Here is a 10940-nt window from a genome sequence, read left to right on the forward strand (position 1 = left end):
CGCCCTTGAACCACTTGAATTCTTATTTATAGACTTGGGAAGCATAAACTAAAGGCTTGTAAAATGAGAAATATTTATAAACACACAAATAAACATACATATTTACACAGTCGGCCTCTAGAAGGCATGATGAACCAAAGGTCAGTTGTTTATAAAAACCTAGGAACTTATAACATCTTTATTTTATTAATGAGAACATTTATGTTTTTTAAAAGCTATGTGGATGTACCACTAACTCAAGAAGATTAATGACTTAGGGGTTAGCTGGAATTTTCTTGAAATAGCCTACAAAAATGGAAAGCTTCTTAACGTGGTCGCTTGTAAGGACACTTGAATGTCAAATGTAATGGGGAAACTCTCAAGAGTGGTTAACACAGTAGGCCTAGGTCAAATTGTAGGTAAACAACAGATGCAGCAAAGCAGCAGACATGTCTTGAACACCAAAAAGAAAGCTCTTGACATAACAAGGGACCTGAGGCCTGTACTACGAAGCAGGATGTTCGCTTAGCCGGCTAACTTCAGGGAAAACTCGGGGTTTCCGGTCCTACGACGCTGGTTCTCTTTTTAGCAGGCTAGATCTCCATGGTAACTTATGCTTAGCGGCTAACCTGGTCGGGACCAGGGGGGTATACTACGAAGCAGGATTTTCGTTTAGCAAGATAACTTCTGGGATTTCCGGTACTACGAAGCTGGGTCACTTTTTAGCGGGCTAGATCTCCATGGTGATTTATCCTGGAACCTAGTCTGTGCTCCGAAGCAGGATAGGTTCCAGGATAAGAGATCAACTCAGCGAAAGCACCACGCCTGCTGACCAATCAGAGCTCAGTGTGCGGAGGAAATACAGGAAAGACGGCCGGCCAAAATCACCGACTGTGTGAACGTGAAAATGAATAGAATATCACCTCCCATCTTCAGAGCAATCTGACTATTATAACATTAGCGTTAAGAATCAAAGTAACATTACGTAGCCTACAGTCCGCGGCACTGTTAGTGCAGACGTCGATCCCATTATCATTCATATCACATCATAATATAGGCTATCATATATTTCCTTATCTGAGTCAGCTTATTGAGCCGTATCTGGCCGTGCAACACAGTGTCACATACTGTATGCAGAAGTATTATTTTAAGCAACACATTAGGTTGACGAAACACTCGAGTCAAATGTATTTAAAGTCAGATCCACTCGTGTCTTGGACGGGGCAGTGATATCATAAAACTGTTCAAACACTTTTTCTTTTACCAGCTGTATTCACCTTGCAGGTGCAGCTATGTGGCTTTGATCTGGATAAAGTGTTTAAGTCATGGATGTTTAAAGTTTAACTTCTTCATATTTGACTAATATTATAGTTGACTTTTCATTCAGGAAGTATGACGCTGCGCTGTCGGTATGCTTCTCCATGTTTGTGATTGGTCGAATGCTCCAGATACCACCCCTTTTATGTGAACGCGCACCTAACTAGATAGGACACGGCTGGCTTGACCGAACGAGTTGATAGCCAGCGTTGTAGGACAGTTTAGCGAGAGCGGCTTTGTTTTGGATTAAGTCAACCGGATAACTCAAAACATATCCAGGATAGGTTGAACTAGATTCGTAGTATACCCCCCTGGTTAGGTTGCAGGCTAAGAGCTCAACTCAGTGAAAGCACTGCCTGCTGACCAATCAGAGCTCAGTGTGCGGAGTTTAAAGCGACCAAGAGAAAGGAAATACAGAAAAACTGCCGTTGCAGGAAAGACGGCCGGCAAAAATCACCGACTGTGTGAACGTGAACATTAATAGAATATCACCTCCCATCTTCAGAGCAATCTGACTATTATAACATTAGCGTTAAGAAAGCTTACTTAAATATCTGCCACAACATAAGTAACCGGATCAAAGTAACAGTACAGTCCGCGGCATATCACTTCATAATGTAGGTTATCATATATTTCCTTATCTGAGTCAGCTGAGCCGTATCTGGCCGTGCAACACTCACAGTGTCCAGGGCCGGCCCTTGGCGTAGGCAGTATAGGCGAATGCTAAGGGCGCATCAAGCCAGGGGGGCGCCGAAAATTGGGGGAAATATATATTTTATTAAAAAAAATAAAATGTAATTGTGATTTTTTAATTTTTTTAAATAAAACAATTTCCCGATTTTGGATCAACAAAGTACATCTTATTATCTTATCTTAACAGAACTACGTCTATATTGCGTACAGAGCCCATACACTATGGCGCCCCCCCCCCCCCCCCCCCCCCCCCCCCCCTCCCCCTAATTCAGGTAAGTTGAACTGCCCCAGCCCCGCAGGCTGTTGATGTCCTCAAGGAGCGAGGGGGGCGGGTCAAGTGTCACTGACTGACACTTGACCCGCCGCCTTTGGCCTGCTGTGACTCGGGAGAAGAAAACAAAGACGGTAATTAGCATGTCGAAAAGAACAAAGTTATCTGGTGCCCAGGGAAGAAAGAAAATAAAAGAGGAGGAGGACAAACGGGAGAAAGACAAAGGTACAGTAACGTTAATGTGATGATGATTAAACAAAGTCAAACAATTGATTGTAGTTACCGTTGATGGAACAGTTTTAACTTGCTAGCTTACTTTTAGACGATAGCAAGGTCGTTTGTTTGCTAATCAATAGTTACATTTAGAGTTAACGTCAATTATTACCGTTACTCCCACCTTAAATTCAGGGACATTTGGAAAGAGTTACATCACCTGCTATATATCATCTACTATATCTGTTGAGGTGAGCCAATGTTTGCCCTGCTTGTAGTAATAGGCTAATAATGATAGTCATTAAAATGCTATTCCTTTTACATCCCCTCAATAATTTATAGTTGTAGGCCTTTAATTGTATTGCCTTACAGTTTATGCTGTCTAAAGTATGTTCAATAATCAATAGTGTAACGTTTACATCAGTGTTAAAATGTTTGTCACTACTGTAAATACTGCATACCTTAGCCTTTATCTTTAATATGCTATATTACAATGTATGTAGCTGCTTCTTTGCCATCTGGTAAGTCGCAGAATATGCAGGTGCATCTAAAAGAATAACTATATCATAGAACTGTTTTTCTTTAATTTAATAAAACAAATTAATCATATATTCTAGATTCATTATGCATGAAGTGAAATATTTCAAACCTTTTTTGTTTTAATTGTGATTATTACAGCTTACAGATCATGAAAATCAATAATCCTGTATCTAGTATAATATTAGATAAGGATTTATAATACAGATATTTCGATCTTCTGAAAAGTTTATTCAAATATGTACTCAGTACTTGGTCGGGGCTCCTTTTGCAGAGATAAATGCATCAATTCTACATGGAGGCAATATATTCCATGATATTCTAATTATTTTGTGAGCTGCTCCTATTTTCTGATTTCTATAATATAATTTGGTCTAGCAAATATAATACATCTCTTGATGGTCACATATACTTCTCTTCTCTCTCCAGATGCACTATTGACATTTTTTGGGCCTCATACCACCTCAGCAGAGCCCAGCCCTGCAGCATCAAGTGCTCCTGTCCCCTCCACCTCAGCAGAGCCCAGTGATACAGCATCAAGCGCTCCTGTCCCTTCCACCTCAGCAGAGCCCAGTGATACAGCATCAAGCGCTCCTGTCCCCTCCACCTCAGCAGAGCCCAGTGATACAGCATCAAGCGCTCCTGTCCCCTCCACCTCAGCAGAGCCCAGTGATACAGCATCAAGCGCTCCTGTCCCCTCCACCTCAGCAGAGCCCAGTGATACAGCATCAAGCGCTCCTGTCCCCTCCACCTCAGCAGAGCCCAGTGATACAGCATCAAGCGCTCCTGTCTCCTCCACCTCAGCAGAGCCCAGTGATACAGCATCAAGCGCTCCTGTCCCCTCCACCTCAGCAGAGCCAAGTTATACAGCATCAGGGATAAAGGCTTCACCAATAGACCCTGCAGACTGGCCATCTGTTCTTACTGATAATGACAGGACAGAGTTTGTTCAGAGTGGACCATATCAAATGAAACCTAGTTTTATCTTTCCCAAACAAAAAGACGGGAGAAGGTGTCAGCAAGACTATTTTAACAGAGTCTTAATCAACGGAGAAAAAATCTAAAGAAGCTGGTTGATGTATTCAAAAAAGAATGATAGCTTGCACTGCTTCTGCTGCAAAATGTTTTCACAGAGAAATTACATACTCAATAGGGAAGGACTAAAGGACTGGAAAAATGCAAGTCACTTGCTCAAGGTACACGAAGAAAGCAAGGAGCACAACACAAACATGGCAACATGGAAGGAGTTAGACGTCCGTCTTGCCAGGGGGCTTACAATAGATATGCAAGAGATGGCCCTTGCTCAGGCTGAGAGAAATAGGTGGCGCGACGTTCTCACCCGATTCGTGGCAATAATTCAGTCCTTAGCAGAGAGAAACCTGGCTCTGAGGGGGTCCACAGACACATTAAACCAACCAGACAATGGCAACTTTTTAAAAGAAGTGGAGCTTATGGCCAAATTCGATCCAGTCATAAAGCAGCATGTTGGTAGGGTGGCAAGTGGAGCTGGCAGTCACACACATTATATGGGCAAAATAATTCAAAATGAACTGATTGACTCAATCAGCTCTAAAATACTGGACACAATTGTGGAAGAGATAAAAACGTGTAAGTATTTCTCCATCATTTTGGATTGCACTCCTGATCTGAGTCATAAAGAACAACTCTCTGTTATTGTCAGGATAGTATCACTAGTAGACAAACCACAGGTTAAAGAACATTTCCTGGGCTTTCTTGTGGCAGAGTCAACAGGGGAAAGTTTGACATTGCTCATTCTCAAAAGGCTGGAGGAACTTAACATCCCCTTTGAGGACTGCAGAGGACAGTCGTATGACAACGGTGCCAACATGAAGGGTAAGAATAAAGGTGTTCAGGCTAGGTTGCTTCAGCAGAACCCAAGAGCTTTTTTTTGTCCCTTGTGGTGCTCACACCTTAAATCTGGTGGTAGCTAATGCTGCAAAGAGCTCACCAGATGCTATAGGCTACTTTGGCTATTTAACAAAGTTGTACAAACTCTTCTCTGCCTCCACGCATAGATGGGACATCCTGCTGAAACATGTCAAAACAACCCTGAAATCGTGGTCAGAGACCAGATGGGAAAGCAGGATAAAAAGCGTTGAGGCAGTAATGTACCAGGCTGGGCAAATCAGAGAGGCTCTTCTGGAGGTGAGGGAAACAACTGCAGACCCTGTGGTGAGAGTTGAAGCCCAGTCTTTGGCTGAGGAGATTGGATCTTACCGTTTTATCATTTGCACAACCATATGGTATGACATCCTCTACAAGATCCAGCATGTGAGCAAACTGATGCAGTCACCCTCCATGCAGTTAGATGTGGCTGTCGACCTGCTTAAGAAAACAGGAGATTCCCTCACCTGCTACAGAAGGACTGGATTTTCTGATGCACAGACAACTGCAAAGGAGATGTGTGAGGAGATGAACGTGGAGTCTGTTCTCAAGCAAAAGCGGTTGAGATCCACAAAACGGCAGTTTGGTTATGAGTCTCCAGATGAGCCTATTGATGATGCACTTAAAAAAATGGAAATCACATTTTTTAATGTGGTTGTGGATACAGCCCTCTCTTCACTTGATGAGAGATTTCAGCACCTTGAAGAGGTAAATGACAAGTTTGGAGTGCTCATCAACTTTCCCACCACATCAAACGAAGAACTGCCAAAGCACTGTCAAACCCTGAGCTCTGCTCTGACCCATGATGGACAACCAGACATTGATGGCAGGGAACTTGCTGCAGAAATGCAAAATGTTCCACATTTGCCATCAAAGAAGATGACAAACATGTAACTATTGACCTTCCTTCATGAGAAGAAGCTGACAGAAATGTACCCCAATTTGTGGGTTGCTCTGAGAATCTCTGCCACTCTTCCTGTTACAGTGGCTGCTGCTGAAAGAAGCTTCTCAAAGCTCAAACTGGTCAAAACTTACCTGAGAGCTTCTATGGGACAAGAACGTCTCAGTGGACTATCCATCATAAGCATCAACCATGTGGTCTCAAAACAGCTGTCTTATGATGATGTCATAGATCATTTTGCTTCAAGAAAGGCAAGGAGAGTCAGGCTAAGGTAAGGTGTTGAGGTGTGAGATTGAGGCCTGTAGTATTTTAATGGTTGGATTTTGGCTAAATCTTGCTTTTAACCAAGACTGAAGTGATTGATAGCAAATATTTCGGTACCCAGAAGTAGTATGTTTAAGTGTTCAGCAAAGCAGCTTTTGTTTTAAATTAGTAAATGTTTCTGGGTTGTACTTCTTACACATCCAGCTCTTAAGGTGAGGCAATTAGTCTCTCACGGACTGTATATCAGTACAGGTGGATTGTGTGCCTGTCAGCAGAGCAGCAACTTGTTGCCCTGTCTGACCTCAGCAGGGAGCAAGTGGAGGGGCCATGTGTGAATAGGCCTTTAGAAAGCACTGGTGTGTTGGCGAGGCTGCTGACTGCAATTATAGGTTTTAATGTTGTATTTGTGTTAAAATAAAAAAATATCCCAAAAAACGTATACAGCTTCTGTGTGATTTATTTATTTATTTATTTATTTATTTATTTTGGGGGGGGGCGCCATCTAAAATCTTGCCTAGGGCGGCAAATTGGTCAGGGCCGGCCCTGACAGTGTCACATATACTGTATGCAGAAGTATTATTTTAAGCAACACATTAAGTTGACGAAACACCCGAGTAAAATGTAATTAAAGTCAGATCGTGTTTTAGACGGGGCAGTGATATCATAAACCTGTTAATGTACGCATTCAAACACTTTTTCTCTTACCAGCTATATTCACCTTGCAGGTGCAGCTATGTGGCTTTTATCCTGGATAAAGTGTTTAAGTCATGGATGTTTAAAGTGTAACTTCTTCATATGTCTAATATTATACTTTTCATTCAGGAAGTATGACGCGTTGCGCTGTCAGTACGCTTGTCCATGTTTGTGATTGGTCGAATTCTCCAAATACCACCCCTTTCATGTGAACGCGCACCTAACTAGATAGGACACGGCAAGTTTGAGCGATCCACTTGATAACCCGCGTCGTAGTACAGTTTAGCGAGAGCGTGTATGTTTTGGATTAGGCCAACCGGCTAACTCAAACATATCCAGGTTAGGTTGAACCAGCTTCGTAGTACAGGCCTCTGGTCTATCCATTGTACCCATGTAATTGCTTGATTTAGGAAGGCACTTTAGACTGACCACCAATGCCCGACTACAGTTGGATTATTAAATAAATAGTAAACTGTATAGGGAACTGTACAGAATTTGCAAATGGTTCCTTTCATGTAATAGGCCTACAGAACTGTATTTGATTGCGTATGATTGAAATGAAGTTCTTATGACTTGTTTACTCAGAGTTATTATCCTACTTGTAATCCATATTGTTTTTGGTCAGGTGAACAACAATTATCCCCCATTGCGGACAATAAGGTTTCTTACTCAGTAACTTAATTGGAGATCCTGGGTTGTAGAAATAGTTTTGGATAAGAGCACTTTGAGTTTTGTTTACGCAAATGAAAAGTGCGCTTATAAATAAAATATATTATTATTATTATAAGAGGACATCTTTAGAACAGTTATTTAGCTGGTGCTGCATTATGTAGGTTGGATATAGGTTGTTTATATATCATTTATATTGAAAATGATCACGACCTTAACACAAACTGGAGAACCCAAATACACGACCCAGAGACAGTCTTGAATGTAGCAAAAAATATATTTTTAATTTCAAGAAAACAGAAAATCCCTCTTAACAGAGTAGGTACTGGATTTAACAAAAAGCGCTCACAAGGAGGGAAAAACAAGCGTAACAAAAAGAGAATTTAAGATTAACTTAAGTTTACAAAAATAACAAAATAGCAAAACCTGACTCGACTGGAAATGATCCTCTCTTTGTTGAAGCCTGGCATGACCATCCATGGAAACAAACAACACAAACTGACACAGGACAGGGGGAGCCAGGACTATTTAAATATGAGGTGAGTGGGAACAGGTGGAAACAATCAGGGGCGAGGCAGACGCTGACGAGGGCGGGAAAACACACAAAGGGAGGAAGTAACAGGGCCTGAAATGAGAGACAAGAGGTAAGTACAAAATAAAACAGAAAATGGAAAACGAGACATGACATGAAACACGGGGACTTGACTAGAGATGAAATGACATAAATAGACAGACCTGACATGACGTGAAATAACATGGAAAGACAAACATAACACATAAACATGACTGACAAATGTGACGAGACACAACAAAAATGGTTAAATGTGGTGGTTCTGCTAGTGGTTTTTGTGACCTGGTTGAAGTTTTTCTGACTGGTCATGAAATATACAGAAAAGCTGCCCCCAACTCTTAAAATATAAAAGAGTTGCATTGACAAGTCAACCCAGGGCAACTTGGGTGTATTATTGATTACATGTGTGTGTGTTGTGTGCTAGCACGTTTTTATACACAGGGGCAGTGATTCCACGGCACCAGTTGTCTCACAGGGCCTGAATGAAGGTGAAATCACACATAATTATTTTCTAAAGCAAGTCAGTTGCTTCACTTTGAGACAGGGGCAATTCCCTTGTCATTCATCTCAGTGGGTGTGAGCCCAGAGAATATGACCTTGTTAATGCTCTAATGATATCATCTCTGAGCATAATGAACTAATGTACCAAGGGTATGTCTGTCCTATCTGCCAATCTGCTTTCATCAAGTGAAGTGGTTGGTAGGTGGTATGTTGGTTATCTTTATAACAATCTTTATAGCTCCCATCATTCCCCTGTTACACTTCTTTTCACAGCGATTCCAAACATGCTGACAGCAGCAGCCGGCTGCTGAGTAGCAACTGGCATACTCATTATTTCACAATCAGGAGTCTTTTATTTACCTCCGTCTCCACTCACAGTCTCCATGGGAGCTAATGGAGACGTTTTTCTTATTAAAATAAGACAAGGGTATGCCCAGCAGTAAGCTCACCAAATGTTGGGACCATTGGCTAACCACACATATAACATAATCCCGCATTGGTTAAACATACACAAAATGCCACTCTGTTTTGCCATTGGGAAGTGACATTGGTGCAAAAACCACATTTCATTCTTTTTAAATGTATGCTTATGTTTCAATTATTGTTTATCTTTTACATTGACTATTGTCTTAACAACTATTTCATAGAAGTATGGAAGTGCATTCTTCTAATGAATTAACAGCGTTGAAAGCATTGTGTAAAATGAGTTCCTTATTAGACTTATTCTATGACATTTCTAATTTCTTATTACTTATTCTATGTGTGGAACATGCTATATCTGGTAACTTGCATTATCCATCTATTAGATGTGATTTGAGCTTTTGTCACATTTTGTAGTTTTACAAGATTAGAATATATTACAAATGAGTCTGATGGCAAATTCAGCATATACTTTTCACTAATGGCTGTGTTGGCAACCTCAGATAGTGCCAGCTCAGTTGAAAAGTAGAAAGAAGAAAAAAAGAAGGGGATAATGATAGCCTTCAGCCTCATGTGTGCAAAATGCTTTTACTAGAAATATTTTTCTGGTTGAAAAACAAATACATTTATACAAGCGCCGGGGGTTTTGAAAACTAATATTTAATATTAAACCATACGCATGCGAAACAAAGTGAAAAAAATAAATATTAAATTAAGAAACATCTGAGAAAAAGAATGAAACATGGACTTGAATTTGAATCAGTCAGATCAAATCAACACAGATTATTGCATCAGTTAAAAAATAACTACGAAAAGAAAACCTGTTTAAAATATTTATTTAACACTTAGTTTCTGAACCAATTTCGTTAGTTGCATATCCATAACAGCAAAAATCCCCCATCACATGACTCAGAGTTTGATCTACTCAACATTTTTTAAAGGGATAATTTGCAGCCTACTTTTCTTTAACAGTCCTGGAAGAATAAAAGATGGCTTCTTCGATGAATAATACGTGCAACCTAAAAAAGAAACCTGTACAATCCTGGCAAGAAAAATAGGTCCTTGTAACATTTAATTATCTGGAAATTGCTGAGTAGAAAAGTGTTGTAATAATAGCCCTTCAGAGGAATACATAAGCATTTATCCTGTAAGGGATAAGGCCTGAGGTTGTTTGCTTTCTAATTAAGGACGCCACAGCTCCTGCAGCTCCTCTCCTCCGCCTCTTCTCTCCTCTTGTCGGCAGCAGCGCTCAGTGTAATCTCTGCTCCTAATAAACACACGCACACATGCAGATACATGCGTGCACACACACTCCCTGACACACACATTTTCTGTGTGAAATCCCTTTAGCTGGAAGAGCATGGCGTCTTAGCGTTGCAGGCCTTCACCACGCGCAGCAGCGTCTATATATAGAAGTCATCATAGTCGGCTTTCAGGCCCCCTCATCTATTTTCTCTCTCTTCTTCTTTTCTGTATTAACCGCACCAGTGGTTTTCTTTTCCTAAAGTGCTTTCCAGCCGGACGGCCCATCCTCACTGCTGTCCTTGAAAAGGTTACGCACATGTTTCATTCTTCTCCATTTTGTCTGAGTCCTGCAGAGAGGATGGAGGGGAGGGGGGAGAGAGGAAGAGAGAGAGAGAAACAATCCCTCCTGATTGAGAATGATTAAAAGCAGCGGGTTGTCACACCGTGCTGGTACTGATGACACGACAAAATTACAGTGTGTTAAAGACAGTAGGCGAAGGGGGAGGAAGGGAGACAACACAGGGTAAGGAATTGTAATCCAAAACCTGTTTCGACAAAATGATGTTGAGTAGAGCCTGAAATCCCTCGTGTCTTGCTGCCCCCCCTCCACCCCACATCAGTTGCCTCATTATACACCGAATGACCTCATTATTTCCTAGAGAAACAGGCGTTTCCCTGTCCGACCATCATCCTTGATATGTAGGGCTCCTAGGATCCCATTAAAGCGACGTTCTGGTTGAAGACCACTCAGAGAGCCACAG

At 41.3% G+C, this 10940-nt stretch overlaps 1 protein-coding gene across 1 annotated transcript; it reads left to right on the forward strand.

Annotated features, from left to right (window-relative positions):
* Positions 1-4764: 4764 nt before the first annotated feature.
* LOC117554229 lies at positions 4765-5809 on the forward strand. Its single transcript, XM_034228551.1, has 2 exons — positions 4765-4864; positions 5047-5809. The coding sequence occupies exon 2, from the start codon at positions 5138-5140 to the stop codon at positions 5807-5809; it is 672 nt and encodes a 223-aa protein (XP_034084442.1). The 5' UTR covers positions 4765-4864; positions 5047-5137.
* The last annotated feature ends 5131 nt before the right edge of the window (positions 5810-10940 follow it).

Source organism: Gymnodraco acuticeps, unplaced genomic scaffold (assembly GCF_902827175.1).
Source record: "Gymnodraco acuticeps unplaced genomic scaffold, fGymAcu1.1, whole genome shotgun sequence".
In the NCBI taxonomy this organism is placed as follows: Eukaryota; Metazoa; Chordata; class Actinopteri; order Perciformes; family Bathydraconidae; genus Gymnodraco; species Gymnodraco acuticeps.